The sequence below is a fragment of the Salmo trutta genome, chromosome 34 (assembly GCF_901001165.1).
Source record: "Salmo trutta chromosome 34, fSalTru1.1, whole genome shotgun sequence".
Classification (NCBI taxonomy): domain Eukaryota; kingdom Metazoa; phylum Chordata; class Actinopteri; order Salmoniformes; family Salmonidae; genus Salmo; species Salmo trutta.
Window position 1 is genome coordinate 8,683,777 of NC_042990.1, and position 22,777 is coordinate 8,706,553.

General features: G+C 46.0%; 1 protein-coding gene across 28 annotated transcripts in view; it reads left to right on the top strand.

The window, feature by feature from the left end:
- The window catches only part of LOC115173472 (microtubule-actin cross-linking factor 1), a 259,398-nt gene that overhangs the window by 115,784 nt on the left and 120,837 nt on the right, over nucleotides 1-22,777 (top strand). For 11 of the 28 annotated variants that reach the window (XM_029731565.1, XM_029731560.1, XM_029731564.1 and 8 more), the window contains exon 1: nucleotides 14,900-19,107. In XM_029731565.1, coding sequence (XP_029587425.1) covers nucleotides 17,563-19,107 — 1,545 coding nt within the window. In that variant the 5' untranslated portion in view covers nucleotides 14,900-17,562. Of the gene's footprint in view, nucleotides 1-38; nucleotides 138-2,384; nucleotides 2,463-3,283; nucleotides 3,377-14,898; nucleotides 19,108-22,777 lie in introns of those variants that run through there. The other 17 variants (XM_029731552.1, XM_029731562.1, XM_029731561.1 and 14 more) reach the window with 4 other exon arrangements.

Below are 22,777 nucleotides of genomic sequence, written 5' to 3' on the forward strand. Positions count from 1 at the left end.
CTCGCTCTCCTCATCCCCCCCACCCCTCCGGACGGTAGCAGCTGAAGGGCGTGTCCTCGCTGAGGAGGGTGTGTATGTCCCGAGCCCCCCCGCTCATCTTCCTTGGGGGGGAGGAGGAGGAGGAAGGAGCTCAGGGAGTATGTTTGACCCCCAACCCTCACGCTGATCCTCACCCCATAGACTGTGTTTTAAGACTGCATGCGAGTGGAGTGGTGTGGAGTTATGGATGGGCATTCCAAGACACATTTACACACTCACACACCTTCTCAACGTTTTCCCATTCACCCACACACCTTCTCAACGTTTTCCCATTCACCCACACACACACCTTCTCAACGTTTTCCCATTCACCCACACACCTTCTCAACGTTTTCCCATTCACCCACACACACACCTTCTCAACGTTTTCCCATTCACCCACACACCTTCTCAACGTTTTCCCATTCACCCACACACCTTCTCAACGTTTTCCCATTCACCCACACACACACCTTCTCAACGTTTTCCCATTCACCCACACACCTTCTCAACGTTTTCCCATTCACCCACACACCTTCTCAACGTTTTCCCATTCACCCACACACCTTCTCAACGTTTTCCCATTCACCCACACACCTTCTCAACGTTTTCCCATTCACCCACACACCTTCTAACGTTTTCCCATTCACCCACACACCTTCTCAACGTTTTTCCATTCACCCACACACCTTCTCAACGTTTTCCCATTCACCCACACACCTTCTCAACGTTTTCCCATTCACCCACACACCTTCTCAACGTTTTCCCATTCACCCACACACCCTTCTCAACGTTTTCCCATTCACCCATACACCTTCTCAACGTTTTCCCATTCACCCACACACCTTCTCAACGTTTTCCCATTCACCCACACACCTTCTCAACGTTTTCCCATTCACCCACACACCTTCTCAACGTTTTCCCATTCACCCACACACCTTCTCAGCGTTTTCCCATTCACCCACACACCTTCTCAACGTTTTCCCATTCACCCACACACACACACCTTCTCAACGTTTTCCCATTCACCCACACACCTTCTCAGCGTTTTCCCATTCACCCACACACCTTCTCAACGTTTGCCATCTCACCCACACACACACCTCTCAACGTTTTCCCATTCACCCACACACCTTCTCAACGTTTTCCCATTCACCCACACACACACCTTCTCAACGTTTTCCCATTCACCCACACACCTTCTCAACGTTTTCCCATTCACCCACACACACACCTTCTCAACGTTTTCCCATTCACCCACACACCTTCTCAACGTTTTCCCATTCACCCACACACACACCTTCTCAACGTTTTCCCATTCACCCACACACCTTCTCAACGTTTTCCCATTCACCCACACACACACCTTCTCAACGTTTTCCCATTCACCCACACACCTTCTCAACGTTTTCCCATTCACCCACACACCTTCTCAACGTTTTCCCATTCACCCACACACACACCTTCTCAACGTTTTCCCATTCACCCACACACCTTCTCAACGTTTTCCCATTCACCCACACACACACCTTCTCAACGTTTTCCCATTCACCCACACACCTTCTCAACGTTTTCCCATTCACCCACACACACACCTTCTCAACGTTTTCCCATTCAACCACACACCTTCTGAGTCACAGTTGCTTGACGCATGTGCAAACATTACACACACACACGTCACCAAAAGCAATATGAAATGATAATCAGACTAAATCTTAAGGTCAAACAGCATTTCTACTCAACATCTTCTCCCTGACCCTTCCCTTACCTCTCTTCCTCTGCATGGAGCTGTTGGTTTGGCCTGAGTGCTCCTTAATAGCTCTGCTAAAGTGCTGCTTCAGTACTGCTACTGTTGGCTGCAGTATACCTAACCCAGCCCAGCACAGTGTGACACACACTCCTGCATCTTGCATTTCTAGCAGCTTTGCTGTGTGTGTTGTCAGACTGTCGGTGATTGTCGTGCGTGTGTGTGTGTGTCAGTCAGCCAGCCAGCCAGCCAGCCAAGGATTGTGTGTTCGAGAGAGCGGCAGTGAAAAAGTGTGTGTGTTTGAGGAAGTATTAGACTGTTTAAACCAGCATGGTTTGTAGATGTACATTTTCTGGTTTACAAAATGTTTTTCCCGGGTTGTTTCCTGCTCTGCTGTGAGGTTGGTTGTTGGCATGTCTTTGACAACAGTTGAAGACAGCGCCCTCTAGGATAATGCCATGTCATTACAGCGGCCTATGCATTGTTTTCCGCTCACTGCACTTTGAATTGGGAACGACACTTCTCACCACTTATATCTCTATCACTGGTCAGAATTGTGACTGTGAGAATATCTCGATATTTGTATTTTTTTCCTTTATCTTTTCTTTTCTTTTTTCAGCCCAGGGAAAAGGGTCGCATGCGATTTCACCGACTCCAGAATGTCCAAATCGCCCTGGACTTCCTCAAACAGAGACAGGTACAACTGACACACACACACACACACACACACACATCTGCCACTCTCAACCCACTCAATATCTCAACAGGTACTCATGCTCTCAGAAATACACATTGACCTGAACTAAGCCAAATTCAACCACATCTGCCTTGGGAAATTGTTTTGTTTGGTTTATTTGACTGTTTAGCACATCCATAAATAAAATCATTGAGGTGGTCTCTCTCTCCTTTCTCTTTCTCTCTTTCTCTCTCTCTTTCTTTCTCTTTCTTTTTCTTTCTCGCTTTCTTTCTCTCTCTTTCTGTCTCTTTCTTTCTCTCTCTTTCTGTCTCTTTCTTTCTCTCTCTTTCTTTCTCTCACTCTTTCTCTCTCTCTTTCTTTCTCTCTCTCTTTCTTTCTCTCTCTCCTCCCTCACTTTCTCTCTTTCTCTCTCTCCTCCCTCTCTCTCCTGTCCCAATGTGTCAGCGCTGCATGACTGGGCCTCCCAGATGACCACAGTCACACCTCAAGCATCACTAACCAATGCTGCACCTCTGTGTTAGAGACACCGGCTCTTACTAAACATGGGCTTCATCTCAGTAGCCTTCAGTGGCTTCCTCTCCATGTTTCACTGCTCTTATGTGCACTGATGTGAGAAAGACGGTCGGAATATGGAGGGTAGTCACACCCTTTGTAGTATTCAACGTTACAATAGAGAACAGGAAGTGATGTGGTGACTGGTTAATAACATGGAGCACATGGGTACCCAACTCCAGTCCCCGTACAGCTTTCTATTCTATGTCAGAGCTTTAATTAGTTTACCACTAGGCCAGGTGTTAATCCTCCCGTTCTACATGTTCCAGGTCAAACTGGTGAACATCCGGAACGATGACATCACAGACGGCAACCCCAAGCTGACACTGGGCCTCATCTGGACCATCATCCTGCACTTCCAGGTCTGTGCTGCTCTATGTCTTCTAGTTCTATGTCGAGGTTGGCCACCCTGCTCTATACGTTGTTCTCTGTTGTGTGTACACGGCACGCTGACTACTTCCTGCTTGCCTCTTCCCAGGTCCACCTCACGACAGAGGTCTCTAATCTCAAGGGTCTTTTTTTGGTTAAATGAAGGTTAAATAAATTTAAAAAACGACGACACCTCCAAATCAAATGTTATTTGTCACATGCGCCGAATACAACAGGTGTTAGTCACCAACAGTCACCTTACAGCGACATGCTTACTTAAGCCACGGTTTCAAATTGGATCTGTCTTGGCAGGAAAACCGTTTTATGACTAGCCGGCCTCACGGCAGCCAAAGTGGTTCAGATAAAATCCTCCATCTAATTACCTTGAGTACTTGTAGCAGTCCTGTGGGGGATGGGTGGCGACTGAGCTTTACTAGTTCTGCTGCATATTATGGCGTGTGTGTGTGTGGGGAGGGGTGAAGGTTCAGCATCCTCATCCGTTTTGTATGTTTCTAGTTGACTGAGTGAGCGTGGGGGGACAGAGGCTTAATGTGACTCCCTTATTCTTTTCTTTGTCCTCTGTCAATATAAAGGACATTTAACTTTTTTTTTATCAATGTTTTACAAGTAAAAACATTTCTATGTTGTGGCTAATCTCTGTTGGTTTGCGAGTCTGCTATGGAACCAAATACACAAATCACTTTATTAACAGCACTTTTGTCACAGTTTTGTTTTACAGTTTTGCAAATCAGGATAATTGCTGCCACCTTATGCCATTTGTTAGTGAGGCTGCTATTTTCGGTAACACCTCTGTCCGTATGGGCTACAGACATAGTGATAGTTCTGCTGTGGCCTATAGTCTAGTTCCCATCACTTGGAGACAGAGGATCCTTAGAGCTAATGGTGTGTGTTGATCTCTCAGCCATGTCCTCTGCTGTCATATTGGGTTGCTGGTAGTACCAGGGTTGGCTCAGAGGCTCTGTCTCTCTCTCTGTGTGTGTGTGTGTGTGTGTGTGTGTGTGTTGATCTCTCAGCCATGTCCTCTGCTGTCATATTGGGTTGCTGGTAGTACCAGGCTTGGCTCAGAGGCTCTGTCTCTCTCTCTGTGTGTGCGTGTGTGCGTGCGTGTGTGCGTGTGTGCGTGTGTGCGTGTGTGCGTGTGTGCGTGTGTGTGTGTGTGTGTGTGTTGATCTCTCAGCCATGTCCTCTGCTGTCATATTGGGTTGCTGGTAGTACCAGGCTTGGCTCAGAGGCTCTGTCTCTCTCTCTGTGTGTGTGTGTGTGTGTGTGTGTGTGTGTGTGTGTGTGTGTGTGTGTGTGTGTGTGTGTGTGTGTGTTGATCTCTCAGCCATGTCCTCTGCTGTCATATTGGGTTGCTGGTAGTACCAGGGTTGGCTCAGAGGCTCTGTCTCTCTCTGTGTGTGTGTGTGCGGCAGCTAGTTAGTTCTGTGCCCGGTGCAGACTAGGTTTAGGAGTCTTTAATGTATCTTGTCAGTGTGGGAGTTTACTTGAGTTGTTGCTTTGTTTGTAGATGTTGTTCCAACATGCTTGTTGTGGAGACAGAGATGGCTTTAGGGGAAGCCTCCTATGGCTATGGTTTTGTGTGTGTGTGTATCTGTGAAGACACTAGTAGTAGTGTTTTTAAAAGCTTGAGTGGAGTGGCTGTGTGTGTCGCATAGTTTTCCTTGGTATGTCCTTGTGCTGTTGTGGAAAATAGCCACCAGGCAGGGCTTTGCAGTAGGTCAGTTCAGGTTCTAAAGCACTGGCACCATAGAGGAACACACACACACACACACACACAGCTGGCCTCAGGAACCCAGGGGTGAAACAACATGTTTGGACATGAATCAGTCAAGCGAACCCAAATCTACCCTTCCTGCATCCTTGACACAAATCAAAGCTCTTCCCAAAAAAAGGAAGGATTTAGTTGGGAGGGTTGGGTCAATCTTCTCTATAAAAGTTAGAAAAAGAAATGAGAGGGCAATGCCAATATTTAGACAGCTCCGGTTCCCACATGTATTATTAGGTTTACAATCACACTTCCCATGAACGACCACCAGGATGTGCTGTGGGCAGAACAGAGCGATTATGATTAAATAACCTCAAGGTGACACTGGCAAGCCGGTTGCCAAGGAGACACGCCGCATGACTACGCAGCCACTTCAATCAGCATGATTCAGCAGAACGGTGTGAGCCCGGAGGGAGGGAGGAAGGAGAGTAGAGGGAAGGGAAAGAGGGAGGTTGGTGTAGTGATGCAGTGTGAGGGATAGAGGTAGAGACGGTTAACCCAGCAGTACTGATGGACTGAATGGGGGCTGAAAACTACTGTTGCACTGAAAGAGAAAGAAGAGATGAGAGAGAAGATGGACGTATAGAGCAGTGGGGTTTACGGTTGCAGTTCAGGATAAATCAAATCATTTTATTTGTCACGTGCTTCATAAACAAACAGGAGTAGACTAACAGTGAAATGCTTACTTAGGGCCCTTCCCAACAATGCAGGGAGAAATAATTGAAAAATAGTAACGTGAGGAATAAATACACAATGAGTAATGATAACTTAGTACGGAGTCGATGTGGAGTGATATGAGATAATTGGGGTAGGTATGTAAAGTGCCTTGCAAAAGTATTCAGACCCCTTGGATTTCTTCACATTTTATTACGTTACAAAGTGGGATTCAAGTGTGTGTGTGTGTGTGTGTGTGTGTGTGTGTGTGTGTGTGTGTACATTTTTTGTCAACAATCTAGACAAAATACTAAGTGGAAGAAAAATCCTTTTTTTTTTTTTAAGATTAATACAAAATTCATAACTACACTGAACAAAAATATAAACACATACAACAATTTCAAAGATTTTACTGAGATACAGTTCATAAAAGGAAATCAGTCAATTTAAATAAATGCACTAATCTATGAATGTCTCATGGCTGGGAATACAGATATGCATCTGTTGGTCACAGATACCTTAAAAAAAGGTTCGGGCGTGGATCAGAAAACCAGTCAGTATCTGGTGTGACCACCATTTGCCTCATGCAGTGCGACACATCTATCTCGTTAGAGTTTATAAGGCTGTTGATTGTGTCCTGTGGAATGTTGTCCCAGTCCTCTTCAATGGCTGTGCGAAGTTTGTGGATATTGCCGGGAACTGGAACATGCTGTCGTACACGTCGATCCAGAGCATCCCAAACCTGCTCAGGGGGTGGCATGTCTGGTGAGTTTGCTGGGCTGGAGGTCCTGGGCTAGTTTGGTTACATGTGGTGTGTGGTTTTGAGGCTGGTTGGACGTTAGAGGCGGCTTATGGTAGAGAAATTAACATTTCATTCTCTGGCAACATCGCTGGTGGACATTCCTGCAGTCAGCATGCATTGTGTTTTGTGACAAAACGGCACATTTTAGGGTGGCCTTATTTTCCCCAGCACAAGGTGCACCTGTGTAATGATCGTGCTGTTTATACAGCTTCTTGATATGCCACACCTGTCAGTCAGGTGGATGGATTATCCTGGCAAAGGACAAATGTTCACTAACAGGGATGTACTTTTTTTTTTTTGTGAAATATGTTTTTTGTGCAAATGGAAAATTCCTGAGATATTTTATTTCAGTTCATGAAACATTGGACCAACACTTTACATGTTGCGTTTACATTTTTGTACAGTATAAAATATAGTTATTACATAAGTATTCAGCCTCTTTGTTTAGGCAAGCCTAAATTAGTTTGGCTTAATAAATCACATAATAAGTTATATGGACTCACTCTGTGTGAAATAATAGGGGTTGACATTATTGTTTTATGACTAACCCTTCCTCTGTCCCCCATACATACAACATCTGTAAGGTCCCTCAATCAAGTATTGATTTTCAAGCACAGATTCAACTACAAAGACCAGGGAGCTCTTTGAAAGCCTCATAAAGAAGGGCAGTGATTGGTAGATGGTTAAAAATAACAAATCAGACATTTATATATATCTTTAATTATGGTCAAGTTAATAATTATGCTGTGGATGATGTTTTACACCACCCAGAATATCAAAGATGCAGTCGTCCTTCTGAACTGAGCTGCAGGACAGGAAGGAAACTGCTTAAGGATTTCACCATGAGGCCATTGGGTATTTTAAAACAGTTACAGAGTTTAATGGCTGTGATGGGAGAAAACTGAGGATGGATCAACAACATTGTAGTGACTCCACAATACTAACCTAAATGACAGAGTGAAAAGAAGAATACAAATGTAAAGAATTAAAATATTTCAAAACATGCATCTTTTATGCAACAAGGTACTAAAGTAATAGTGAAAAGAAAAACAGAAAAGGAATACACTTTTTGGCATAAATGCAAGGCCTTATGTTTGTAGCAAATCCAACAAATCACTGAGTAACTGCCTCCTTATTTTCAAGCATAGCGGTGGCTGCATCATGGTACGGGTATGTTTGACATCGACAAATACTGGGGAGTTTTTCAGGATGGAAAGAAATGGGATGGAGCTAAGCACAGGCAAAATCCTGCTTCAGTTTGCGTTACACCAGAGACCACGAGAGGAATTAACCTTAAAGAAAATACTAACCTACAACACAAGGCCAAATATTTTCTGGAGTTGCTTACGAAGACGTCTGAATGTTCCTGAGTTGCCAAGTTACAGTTTTGACTTAAATCTGCTTGGCAAGTTTTGAAAATTGCTGTCTATTCATGATCCCCACAACATCTTGATAGAGCTTGAAGAATTTTGAAAAGAATAATGGGCAAATATTGCACAATCCAGATGTGCAAAGCCCTTAGAGACTTACCCCAGAAGACTCACAGCTTTAATCGTTGCCAAAGGTGTTTCTGTGTTGAATCAGGGAGCTGAATACTTCTGTAACAACGTTTATTTAATGCACTTGTGTTAATGTATTTTTTTAAATCAATATTTTCTTCCACTTTGTCTTTAGAGTATTTTGTGTCGATTTTTGACAAAAAAGACAATTAAATCCATTTGAATCCCACTTTGTAACACAATAAAATGTGAAGGCACGGTATGTAGGGATAAAGTGACTAAGCAAGATGGATAATAAAGAGTAACAGCAGCGTATGGGATGAGTCAAAATAGTTGGTGCAAAAAAGGGTCAATGCAGATCGTCCGGGTAGCTGTTAAGGGAGAGGACGGACATATAAACCCACAGTTTCATAGAGAGTGCTTAGAATCTAGTTTCTTGTCAGTAATTCTCAATTTCATCGATGACTGAATATCTTAACAAAAAATATAACCAATCCTATATGAACATGTTTTTATTTGTATTATTATTATTATTATTATAACTTTTTAACAATAACAGAAAATACAAAAACATTTAATATTCAGACGAGTACATCAACGTAGACCGCGGTAGTACATGTCAAAATAATTATGACCTGGGATTTGCAAGGACTAGCAATTTAATTGGTAGTCACAAGATGCCATGTTAGGAAGCGCATATTCATTTATCGTATATGATTATGGGCAAGGATATAGGGTTTGTAGTTAAAATCAGATGTTTGGTTAGAAAGCACTGCATGGCCGGAAAGTGGGGAGTGAAGTCATTCCAGGAAGCTGTCCCCCTAAGGTTCGACTACTGCCAGTAAAATAATGTGTGATTGGAGGAATCTATGTTGTCAGGCCAAAGGAGAATTTGTCATTGGACTACACACTATGTTGTCAGGGGTAGAACCACAGGCCTATGACTCCACACTCTGTCACGCCTAGTTAAGACCAGTTCTTCATTATTTCAAAGCCGTGTCATGTTAGCAAAACGTTCTCTCTGACTGCAGGCTAGATAAGTTGCTATCTCAGCAGTCAACACCAGCCTCTTCAATTCAGTTTTAAAGATCCTCAGCCCTGCTCCTGCCCTCAAGGCATAAATGTCTTCCAGGTGTCCTCTACTTGCTAATTACATTGCCTTCAGAAAGTATTCAAACCCTTGACTTATTTCACATGTTGTGTTACAGCCTGAATTCAAAATGGATTAAATATATTTTCACAATACCCCATGTTTTTGGACATTTTTGCAAATGTAAATCCAGACACGTCTAATTTACATAAGTATTCACACCCCTTTGCTATGACATTCCAAATTGAGCTCCGATGCATCCAATGTCTTTTGATCATCCTTGAGTTGTTACGACAACTTAATTGTCTTCCACCTGTGGCCAACTCAGTTGTTTGGACATGATTTAGAAAGAAACACACCTGTCTATATAAGGTCCTACAGTTGACAGTGCATTTCAGAGCAGGAACTATACCATGAAGTCCAAGGAACTGTCTGTAGATCTCTGAGAGAGAATTGTGATGAGGCATATATCTGGGTATAAAACTATTTCTAGAGTGTTGTAAGTTTCCAACATTGGCAAATAGAAAAAATATGGAACTACCCAGTCTCTGCCTAGAGCTGGCCGTCCGACCAAACTGAGCAACTGGGCAAGAAGGACCTTGGTCAGGGAGGTGACCAAGAACCCCATGACCGCTCTGACAGAACTACAGAGTTCCTTGGCTGAGATGGGAGAACCTGCTCAAAGGACAAGTTTCTCTAAAGCACTTCACCCATCTTTGCTTTATGGGAGAATGGCCAGACGGAAGCCACTCCTGAGAAAAAGGAACATGACAGCACACCTGGAGTTCGCAAAAAGGCGCGTGAAAGACAGATCATAATACAAAAGATTCTGTGGTCTGATGAGACAAAAATGGAACTCTTTGGCCTGAATGCAAAGCGCTATGTCTGGAGAAAACCAGGCACAGCTCATCACCTGTCTAACACCATCCCTACCGTGAAGCATGGGGGTGGCAGCATCATGCTATGGAGATGCTTTTCAGTGGCAGGAAGATAGAGGGAACAATGAATGGTGCCAAATACAGGCAAATCATTGACGAGAACCTGCTTCAGAGTGCAAACGGCCTTCGATTGTGGCGAATATTTACGTTCCAACAGGACAATGACTCCAAGCATACATCCAAATCAATGCTGGAATGCTTCAGAACAAGAATGTGAAAGTCCCAGCCAAAGCCCAGACTTGAATCCCATTGGAAATCTGTGGAAAGACTTGAAGATTGCTGTTCACCGCTGCTCCCCATCTAACTTAACAGAGCTTGAAAAAATATGCAAAGAAAAATGGGAGAAAATCCCCAAATCCAGATGTGCAAAACTGGTACAGACATACCCAAGACAACTCAAAGCTGTAATCACAGCCAAAAGTGCTTCGACAAAGTATTGACTCTGGTGTGAATACTTATGTAAATGACATTTCTGTATTTCATTTTCAAAAAATGTGCAAACATTTCTAAAAACATGTTTTCATTTTGTCATTATGGGGTATTGTGTGTAGATGGGTGAGAGGAAAAAACAATCAATTTTGACTTAAGGCTGTACCACGACAAAATGTGGAATAATTCAAGAGCTATGAATACTTCTGAAGGCACTGTAATTCATCAGTTGAAGTCAGCGTTTGGCGTGATGGTCACTCACTCACCTCACGGATAATAGCTGTGTTTCAAATGACACCTTCCCCAAAAAGTGTTGTTTTTAATCCAGTATATTCTGGATCATTGCACTTGTTAGTGACAAACCTACAGCATTCAAAAAATGTATAGCGCTTCAGTATTTTTCTGTGTATTTTTTTTTTAATTTAACCTTTATTTAACTAGGCAAGTCAGTTAAGAACAAATTCTTATTTACAATGACGGCCTACCAAAAGGCCTCCTGCGGGGACAGGGGCTGGGATTAAAAATACATGTAAATAAAAATATAGGACAAACACACATCATGACAAGAGAGACAACACTACATAAAGAGAGACTTAAGACAACAACATGGCAAGGCAGCAACACAACATAGCAACAATATGGTTGCAACACAACATGGTAGCAGCACAAAACATGGTACAAACATTATTGGGCACAGACAACAGCACAAAGGGCAAGAAGGTAGAGACAACAATACATCATGCCAAGCAGTCACAATTGTCAGAGTGCCTATGATTGAGTCTTTGAATGAAGATTAAACTGTCCAGTTTGAGTGTTTGTTGCAGCTCGTTCCAGTCGCTAGCTGCAGCGAACTGAAAAGACGAGCTACCCAGGGACCGTTTGTGCATTGGGGACCTTTAATAGAATGTGACTGGCAGAATGGGTGGATATCACAGATGGGGGGAGGGGGAGGCCTAAGAGGGGTTTTATAGCTGTGTGTGGGTAAAATCACTGAGCAAGCCAAGCCAGTAAAAAAAAATGGCATATGACAACCTATGCTGTGATAATTGCGTGGTTTGCTCTATAACCCATTCGTTCATACGCCACCGTACACAGTATGGCCGTGACAACAAAAATAGAACTCACACAGTGGCGGAATAAATTCAACTACTGTACACCTACGTTTGTTTCCTCACAAAACCAGAGAGCAACATCTGTCCGGTGACGTCCACAAATCAAATATTGCATGTAACAAACAGTAATCGTCTGCAGCATGGTCAAGCAACTTCATGTTTTCTAGGGTTTACTAAACAACTACTCATTTAGAACCACGGCATAACCGCAAGTCAGCACAAAGACAACACTGCTTCCGGACTTCCAGCACCGTTTCAACTTGAACATTTAAACATCCTCAAATCAACAGGGCTATATATGCTTTGTTTAATACACTGAAAACAAACGTAAAGATACCAAAAACAATTTAGTACAATCCATGTTGCTAAATATCGTGTGTGTGTGTGTGCTAGTAAAACTAAAAATATTGACTCACCCTACTTGTAGACAAGTTAAACACCAATGCCATCCTCTCTTTTATGTTAGCAAAACGGTCTATGGCTCTGACATACAGTAAACTTCAAATTTTTCTAGTTATAGGCTACCATGCTAAAATTATTACTACTAGCCTAAGTTCCTCGCATGGGCAACAATGAACCAACTAAATTAGCTAGCTACCTAGTTAACGCGAGCCTACTAAGTTACATCTAGGCTATATATTGAATTTCAATCATCTCAGGCCAGTGGCACAATATATTCATTTATTCATGGGGCAGAATCACCATCATAATCATTGGCCTGTACAGAGAATTAAGTAAAAACCACAAATCCAAATCCCCATCTCTTGCTGTACCAGGACAACCCAAAGTTGAGCTCAGATCAATGCTGATTGGCAATTTATTTTATTTTTTTAACAAGGGAGGCCAAATTCTTGCTGGAATCAATCAATCAATTGCAACGGCGGCAACATGTTATACTCTTTTTGTCCAGACAGCATCAGATACATGGGCTACACATACTGAGACAGAGGGGCGCTGGTTCCCTCGCTCGGATGATTTCTCCCGTGAGATTCAGCCACTTGCGAATTTATGGAAAAGGATGAAAACACAGAGAAATTATTTTGCCAATTGTATTGGTCAAATATTTAGGGAAGCCAGGCTTTGCTTGGCATCCATGAATACACGCCACTGAGTACTATGTGAATTCAGTAGGCTTACATCTACCCTGATGCAACAGTGGTGCAAGGATGGCTGCAGCGCCTCACTTTCACCACTAGGGGTCCCTGTTTATCCCAGCATCATAGATGACCTGGCACACTAACAATGCTCTCAGCCAACTACACAGCCTCTCACAATCCCTGACTCTTCCTAAACTGTGGCTGCGTGCGATTGGCTAATCCACTCAGGCCTGGCTCTTTAATTTGTGCTTCTGTAATTCCTCCCCTGAAGAACCTTTTTAATACAAAATACATCAAGACCCAGCTCTGACCTGCTTATGTGAAAGCTCAAATTAGAAAGTGCTACCAAAGCACAGATCTAGGACCAGTTTACCCTATATATCTCCTAACCTCTGTCATTTAGAGGTGAAACATCAAAACTGACCTCAAATCTGCTCTTCTACACAACCTATATTCTCTCTGAATGCTAAATATGTTGTGACAGAAATAATTATCTGGTAAAATACTCTCATTGGCGCTAGACTAGATGATTATCCCTAATGGAGTTGGTCCAGTACAGTGCAGGATCCCTGAGGGGGGTGACTGAGTTCAGGTAGCTAGTTGGTTTACCAGCCCATTATATCATATACACGGGGAAGGCCTCAGGGACCTGATTACTGTCTGTTTTCCACTGTGAATTGGACTCATGTAGCCCATCTGTCATCACTGGAGAATACTCTGTATTTATTATGTTTCTGTTGGTATTTGGTCTGTGGGTAGAGCTCTAAGCTGCTATGCAAAGCCTCCAGTCCGTGTGTGTGTTTTGATGTGGGTGGGGGTTTCTTAATGTGGGCTTGTGAGATGTGTGTTTGTTGTGTGTGCTCGTACAGTCCACCACCCACACACACAGTGGGATATTGAGTGTCTAAGGTGTGAGAGGACAGTGTAAAGGCTATAACAAACCACATGACCATAGTGCATCAGTGTTGTGTTATGTGGGAGACAAGGTTGTCACATCTTGAAGCCTGTGTGTTAAAAAAGGCTTATCAGTGAAAGTGGTGGATCCTGAACTGGTGCAAAGGTTCTTTTGCATCTGTGTCTCTCTGTGTCTCTCTGTGTCTCTCTGTGTCTCTCTGTGTCTCTCTGTGTCTCTGCCATTACAGCCTGTTTCTTTTTCATCTCTCATTTTTTCACCTCTCATCCCTCTTGATCTTGAACTCCTTCATCCCCACCCTGTCTCACCTGCTTTAATACTTTAAGTCCGCTCCTTACCCCTGATATCTATCCTCCTTCCCCTCCCTTTTGTCCCTCTATTTCACCAGGGGAGGGATAGATGGAGAGAGGTATGGAGGAGAGGCAGAGAATCAGATTGAGTTGATCTCAGTATTGCAGAGAAGCAACAATCAGATCTTCCTCTGTAGCAGCTTGCCAACTGGGAAAGCTTTTGAGGTTGTGTGTGTGTGTGTGTGTGTGTGTGTGTGTGTGTGTGTGTGTGCGGCTCAGTTGGTAGAGCATGGTGTTTGCAACAACAGGGTTGTGGGTTTGATTCCCACGGGGGACCAGTACGGAGAAAAAAATGTATTAAATGTATGTATTCACTACTGTAAGTCGCTCTGGATAAGAGCGTCTGCTAAATGACTAAAATGTAAATGTAACTGATAAATCGGTTCACGTATATTGCCATTTTTACCGATTTAAAAATAAAAATCTGTATCGGACCAAAATTTCACTGATATTCAATAAATAATATGAAAAAAGGGAATCTCATGCTGATCTGAACATTTGAGGCCATTATCATGATGTCATTGTCACAATTGAACAAATTAACATTTGAAGCATATTTCTTGGACAATTGCTCTTTTGGATGACAATTTCTGACAACTGTGTGGAAAAATTTTACTTTTCAATTTCCCCGCTAAAAAACACTCCATTGGCGGATATATCGTATCGGTGAGCTTTGTCCCCCCCAAAAATCGGAATCCGTATCAGACCCTAAAAAAACATATTGTTCGTGCTCTAAGTGTGTGTCACAACAAGCGTTCTGAGCTCACAGAGTGTGTCACAGAGAGGGAGGGAGGGAGCCACGAGGAGCGGATAGGAGGAGAAGGGAGGGAGGGAAAGAGAGCAGGAGAGAGCTAGAGCAGTGAAGCTGTAAGCAGCCTGAAGATAAAGCGTTTCCCTCTCGTTGCCTGTGAGCCAGGGAGAGAACAAACGAGAGAAGCCAGCGAGAGAGGGAGGGAGAGGAATACAGGCTGCCTGCTGTTACTGTGTCTCCCGGCTTTCCTTGGATCGACAGGCCTCGACTCAAATGCGCACACAGAGGATTCATACACACACCCACAGCTGATCAGAGGATCGCCAAGCCCTGCAGGCACACACAGACGCGCTCTTGCTCTCTCCTCAGCTGCACACGCACACACATTTCGCTTCTCTCCAGGGAGCACCGTATAAATTGGATCAATCCAACCATGCCTGTCTGACGGGGACCTTGTTCTCCCTTCATCCGGATCCCCCTCTCCTCCTCCATCTCCCTCCATAACCAGCCAAGGACCTCCAGACTACCGGACTTATCGTCTGCCTTACCCAGTCAGCTGCTCGTTTGCCGGCAGCGTCAAGGGGACAGCTATAGCTGGGGACACTGGACCTACCCTCACAAAGTCTAACCCAGCCTCCTGTAGCCTAGCCTCCTGTAGCTTAGTCCAGCCCAGCCACCACTGGTAATTCGATCAACCAGACCAGAGGAGACGAGTGGAGAGGGAGTGCATGTTTAACCAACCACCTGTCTATCTGCTTGGTTGTCTGCAACCAGACCCTTTTTGCGTGCACTCCTGTGGACTCCTACTGGGAACACATACAGACCTGGATGAGTGTGTCGCTTATATACTGGAGCAGTGTCGCGACGAAGACTGCAGCAGGGATAACGGGAAAAAACCTGCCTGGCTGAGAGACGGTAACAAGGATGGAGACGGACTGAGGGGTTAGTGATTGGATAGCACCAGCCACTAGCACGATCTCCCAGCAATCCTTTGTGGGAGGGAGGATAAGATAAAGGCTGCTATCCAGGGGGGAGCCACGTGACGTCTGGAAAGCTAAAGGGGGTGATCTCTACTCCCTAACGCGACGAGCTCTGGATTTTCACCTGGTACAGTACCAGAGACAAAACTACAGGAACCACTACCAGAGTTGTCTGGCTTTTCTATGATTGCAGTCACTTGAAGGATTGTCGAAGAAGGATAATGCAGGAACGCCTAGAGTTCAGTAGCTCATCGCCTCTCTTCCTGGTCCCATGGTTACCCGTATCACCTGGAGTCTTCCAAGTCCGCGCCGTAACGTTGACTTGACGCTCATCAAACCAGGAGGTTTCCTTCGTACTAAGACGACAAAGAGATCTCTGTGGTTAACAACCGTGTGAACCGAAGGTAATCATCTCGTGACACAGCGACTCCATGAACAGGGGGGGGATGGCAAGGAGTCTGAGCCGCCGCCGTCGTCAAGGCTCTGATTTGAGGTTTTCAACACGCTGCCGGTGTGTTGGCTGACTGTCCGCGATCGCCCACCTCCAATCTGGATAGTGGATACTAGCATGCTGCCGCAGCAGAATGGGACACTACCAGCTGCTTCAGCGCTAATGCTATCACGGCTACTACTATGAATGTTGTTGACCATTAAGGAGCTGACAGCAATATAATTATCGTAGGAGCGGAGAGGTATTAATAATATATGATTCTGGATACTTGGAGGCGAGCCTGGATAAAGCACTTGGATTACAGTACCACCGGAACGACAGGGAAAATAAATTACAAACAAACTGCGTGTGTGTGTGCAGGGTTGCGGAAACAGAGCAGAATTGCAAATGACCTGAGTTGTTTTTTGTTGTTTTGTTGTTTTTTTTTTTGCTGCCGAGCGACTGGTATGATGTGCACTGAGTCGGACACACTGCATGTGTGAGTGTGTGTCTGCACTGCCGCTCCCTCGCACCACACACTCTAAGAAATTGCAGATATGAGATGAGACGAGCGCTGATTCCATCGCAGGCAACGCCGGAGACCCCACGGACTACTCGAACACACTCCGACGTGTGTGTGTGTTTGTTAAACGACTGATTGGCTGAAATGGACACATCTGCAGTGCTCTGACTCACCGTCTCCTAGCCTCATTCAACATGTAGTATGTATGAGCCACATTGACTTACGTTCTCACCTGCCAAACCTTAGATGATTTGAACTACCAAAGCCTGAGCCAAATCGATTTCTCTCTTTCGCTGTGCTGAGTCTACTGACATGTTTCTGCCTCAGTTGTCCTTGAAGTGAGTGCTGGGACCCTGCTGGGACGTCCGTGACCTGCCCATAGAGGTGGGGGCCTCGGAGAGCGAGCCAGAGCAGCTAGGGCTGACCGCGGTGTTGCCTGAGCCTGTGTGAGGTGAGGCAACAGCTGCAGAGAGAAGAGGAGGGGGAGGGAAGACGGGCAGAGGAGCGCCTACGGAGAGACGAGAGCTGTGACACGCAAGCCTGCAGCAAGCACCTCGGCCGAGTGGACTGAACCAGACACTGTGAGAAGGTGACGGGAACCCACGTCCTCGCGCTATCACTCTGTCATTTTTCTATGCTCCTGGCAAGCAACCAGATCTAAACCGGCTGTCGCTAACGTCACACCGACAGCAGGTGTCACCTTGGTATCAGATTCGTCTGTCACTCTGCTACTCTCATCTGCCTGTCCACCTGAGCGCCTCTGTTTTGCTTTCTATTTTTGCCGCCTCTTCCCTTCCCTCCTTCATTCACTGTCTATCTGAGATGGGAAGCTCCATGGGTTGTGTGAGGCCTCCTAGGGAGGGAGGACACGGCTTCCCCCCGCTGTCCCCCAACCCCAAACGACGCCTCCGCTTCCGGCGGAAACGCAAAGGAAAGAAGCACCAGAAAGGAGGGTCGTCGGTAGGCTCGGAAGTGGAAAGCATAAGGATAAGCAACATACCAGAGGAAGAGGACGAGGAGGAAGAGGACAAAGGTACTGTCACGGAGGCAACCACAGCGTCGTTCAAAACGATGAGTGACTTCGGAGCCAAAATCACCAATTTAACCGTGCCTCAGGCTCAAACTCAATCCAGACTGCCCCTGCCCAGTGCTCTCTGTGCTGACTCCACGAGTGACAGCATGGGGGGGTTGGGTGGTAGCAGAGTGCTGGAACTGTCCCCTGAGCCAAGCCCAGTGTGTAGAAGGCTGTCCTACCCCGGAGCTGGGAGTGAGGAAGGGGGGACGAGCAGTACCATAGATGCCTCAAGCAGCCAAGGGCAACCCAGTGAGAACCCCACCCCAGATAACCCTGACAACCCTGACCCAGCTGTCCCATCCCAGGTGCACACCACCCCTGGCGGGGGCCAGGTCTGCAAAGTCAGGGAGCGAGAACAAGGGGTCCTGGAGAGGCCTTGCATAGTAAGACCCAAGGAAGAAAGGGAAAGAGAAAAGGAGGAGAAAGAGGTGGAGGATGAAAGTGGGGGCGGGGGAGCAGGGACGCTGGGGGTTGCTTTAAACACCCCTCCGGAAAAGGAGCGCAAAGGGGTGGTCCACATTCGTGAGGTGGGGGGCTTGCTGTGTGTTGTAAGGACAGTCTACCCCAGTGACTTTGGGTCCCCAGTTTGGAGAGGGGACAGTTACCATGACAACGAGGTAGAAGTAGAGGTACGTGCCGAACCTCCAGCCGCATCCCCAGTGACTGGGAACATCCTCAAAGTACAGCTTTCTGAGGAGGACATCATGAGAGCCAAAATTGACGCCTCCTGTATCAATAAGACGGCTAACCGCCCGGGGACCCGGGAAACTACAAAAGTCAAGGAAGGCACAGTGACTGGAAACAAAGTACCACTCTCTGAGGAGGACAGCAGGAGAGCCAAAATGGATGCCAGGACCGCTTTCCTGATGGGGACCCAAGAAACTACAGAAGTCAAGGAACTTAGTCTGGATAAACCAGCCCTGGTCCCAGAGGGGCTATTAATTCAGAAGCCTTTTGCCTCTGGCTATGCCAGCGATCTGCTACTCACCTCCCCAGAGGCAGGGGGCGCCACCCAGGTAGGCAGGGTTGGCCTGACCCAAACCAGAGACAATATGGACACCTCAGGTCCCAATATGATTACCAACCTTACAGGGACCCAGGAAACTACGAAAGTCGAGGGACCCTCGGTACAGGACCCTCTGTCCTCAGGCTATGCCAGCGACCTCCCACTAACCTCCCCAGAGGCAGGGGGCGCCACCCAGGGAGACTGGGAAAGCTCCAGAGAGGGACTGGACTCTGCAACAGACAGTCCTCTATCTCCACACCAGGTCCCCACAAAGCAGTTCCCTCAGGTCGGGCATTTTTCTCTTTCTCTCACTCTCTCACTCTCTCACTCACTCACTCACTCGTGGAAATGTAGGCTACGCGTATTTGGGGTTTTGTCCAGGATCAGGGGGGGAGAGCATATTTATGAATATGTGTTGCCCTTTTAAGTATTGTAAACTATCGTCACACATCTTTGTGTGAGAGGGAATTTGTGCTTTGGTGTCCCTCTCACTGTGTGTGTGTGTGTGTGTGTGGGGGGGGTGGGTTTGTTTTGTGTCCTGGTCATTATCAGCCCTGCAGAAGGAACTCTGCGTCTTCTCATCCTTCCTGGGTCTGTCCCCAGAGCCTAATCAGCACAGCACAGACCATCTCTGCTTCTCTCCCCCTTTTCCCATCACCCGTTCTCTCCTCACACCACCCACTCTTTCCCCTGTTACTTTTGACTGTGTGTTGCCTCAAATGGCAGGGTTCCTGACAGCACACTGAAACTTGTTATTTTGCAGTGATGTATTGGTTTATGAGATCATACGGCTCACAGAATGGCGTGTGTGTGTGTGGAGGGGGATTCAATGGCCTCATTTGAGCTACATCACAATAAGCTGTTCAATAAAGGACCTACAGTCATAGGAATAGAATGACATTAACTGGAATGGTAATGTCGGTTCTAGTAAATCTATTTCTATGCCTACTGTATTGTAGGTCTTTGACCCCACAGTTGCTGGTGACCCTTTCACTGTTCCCGATAATGACCCTCAATTGGTAGTTAATTGATATAGTGCTTTACATTGAAGGCAGGAAACTCCTTTCATGCCTGCCAATGTGTAGCACCCGGCCGTCAGTATATTATGTATGCTGTGATGGTATGATGTTCTGTTTTCTTTGGGCCTGTGTGTCTCACTTGACGCCCGGTGCCGAGTTACGGGGAAACCAAGACACACGCAGGTGCTTAGAGCCCGGTGTCCGTTTACAAGCGTTTTAGCCAGGTAATGATCAAGTCCTGGCTCTTTCTCTAGCTTTCATTCTCTGTCTCTGTGTGTGTGTGTGTGTGTGTGTGTGTGTGTGTGTGTGTGTGTGCGTGTGCGTGTGCGTGTGTGTGTGTGCGCCTGCCTGCCTGCCTGCCTTTTTGGCAATGTCTGGCCTACCCTCATCTGAATAAGTAGGGATTTCAGATGTGCATTCATCAACAGTATACTGCTGCATCTAGCCCCAGGGGGGATTCCAAACACTTTCTATCCAATCCTCTGTACCCCCTTTTTTTAATGGATTTGGTGTATTCTGTCTCTCGTTCCGTCTCCCCATCAGCTATCTGAATCTGTCCTCGTCGCTCTCCCTGCCTATCCTCCATTTTCTTTCTCTCTCTCTATCCATCCCTCTCTCCCGTCACCCCTCCCTACTCCCTGCTGCTTCAAAGGACCCTTTCTTTAAACGCAATCTATTCTGAGCCCCAGAGTGCTAGTGTGCCATAGCAATGTACAGTAGGCCCTGCTTTTATAGCCACTCTAGTCGATGGTGATAGCACTACCTTTCTGTCCCTGAAGCTGTGAGTGTGTAAAGGCGCCGACCCTCAAGAATCGCACGCGGCCGTGAGAGGAGTCGTCGGGAACACACACACACACTGGACATACTTTGATGTGCCTATCCTAGGGTTAGACCGTCTTAAAGAGCGTGAATGGCGTGTCTGTGTTGGCGCGTACACTGCCATGACTCCTGAGTGGAAGCAGGTCATCGGCTGCTCGTCTCGTGTGTGTGTGTGTGTGTTTGTGGGCGTGTCTGTCTGTTAGTGTTTGTTAGTGTCTGACCTAAGCACGACGTCCCCAGCTAATTAACACGATGTGCCCTTTTTATGACGGCCTAAAATCCCTACCGTGTGTTACCCGTAGCAACCCTATTACTCATTACACCTGGATCAGAATTTATCACGAGCATGTCCAGGAGAAGGTGGCTATTATGTATGACGATTTCAATTGGGCAACGCAAATGTATGTGGCCTGCAGTCCAATCAACAGCTGCAGTATTCAAAACAGGTTATGGGTTGCAGGGGGGAGCAACTGAGCTACATAGGATGCTACAGTACCTTGGTGTAGAATGGTCGAGCGAGGCTGTGCTCTGTTTATCGCCAGTCGCTTGAGCGCTCGGCCAGAGTCCAAGTGATGGAGTGTCCCTGTAGTGTATGGCCTTGCCTTAATAATCTTTACTGGGAGAGGCTCACGGGCACTGAGGAGCTGTGTTTTGGGTTACGCGTGTGTGTGTGTGTGTGTTTGCCGTCGGTGCGTATGGTTTATGTGCGTGCCTTGTGCATGCAAGGCCTTATTAGTTTACGCAGGCCTGGTTTTTCTCTCTCTCCCTCTCTTTCTCGTTCCCAAGCCATTCCTCCTCTCCTCCCCCCCCTCTCCCCCTCTCTCTTTTGGCTGTTACTGCAGTCTTCTGGCACTCACTGGAATTTCATGCTGTTCTATATTAGCACTTGAGAGACACAGTCAGGGGGAGGGAGGGAGGGAGGGAGGGAGGAGGAGGAGGAGGAGGAGGAGGAGGAGGAGGAGGAGGAGGAGTGAAAAAGGGATGAGGGAGGAATAATGATGACCAGAACCAGGCACTGCCAGATACAGCAAATACATCAGCCCCCCTTTGTCAGTCAGAACAGATTCAAGAAGGACAAGAAAGTAGGGAGGGAGGGAGGGAGGGAGGGAGGAGGGTAGAAGCTCTTTGGCCTCAACGAAAAGAGGGAGTAAAAACAGAAGATTGATGTGAAGGAGAGACGGATTGATCCAAACAAGGCCGTTTCTGAGACAAGCCGACGTGACAGACTGATAGGGGAAGGCTGGAAGGCCACCTTAGGAGAGGAACGGAGAGGGAAGGGGAGAGACGGGGGAAAAAAGAAATGAACGAGGGAGAGAGGGTGGGAGAGGGGGATATTGTGGTGAGAAAACAGGCTAATGAGCTGGCCAGACATAAAGAAGAATAATGAGAGACTGAAGGAGAAAAAGAAAAGCAAGGATTGGCTTCACTCAGCTCTGGCTAAAGGTCTATTGATTTAAAGGCCAAACAAGATGGAGGATAGGAACAAAGATGACAAGTTGAATCAAAATGAAGAAAAGACTCCCAGGTTTAGGAGTTTGTATGACGACTAGCATGTCGTCACTGTGTGTCTGTACTTGTATGCACATATGTGTACACGTGTTTCCGTGTGTGTGAAATACGGGTATGTTGATGGTTCATTCATGACTAAAGACGCCATATGTTTGAGACGGTGTAATTAATGCACACTGTGGGGTTACAGTCTGATAGTAGGACAATGTCATGAATATCAGATGGGATAATGTAGTGTATAATTAATGTGTGCCCCTAAAGGGAAAGGGTATGCTTCTCTGCCAGCTGTCGTGGGCTTCATGTCGCCTGTTTGTCCTTACCATACAGTAAGAGCAGATTCCTTTGACCGTGGAATATGTCATGTTTGAAACCTTATACCAATACATATGGATGGATCCAAGCAAAGTCATTCCAATATTTATAGGCCATGTTTAATAACCCTCACCTCTCCTCTGTCCTCTCCTGATCTGACATTTGTGTGTGTGTGTGTGTGTGTGTGTGTGTGTGTGTGTGTGTGTGTGTGTGTGTATTCATAATGAGTGTTTCCTATATGAACCCCCCCCCCCTCATGTCCTCAGTATTCTGCAGTTCTCAAAGATGTGTGTGTTT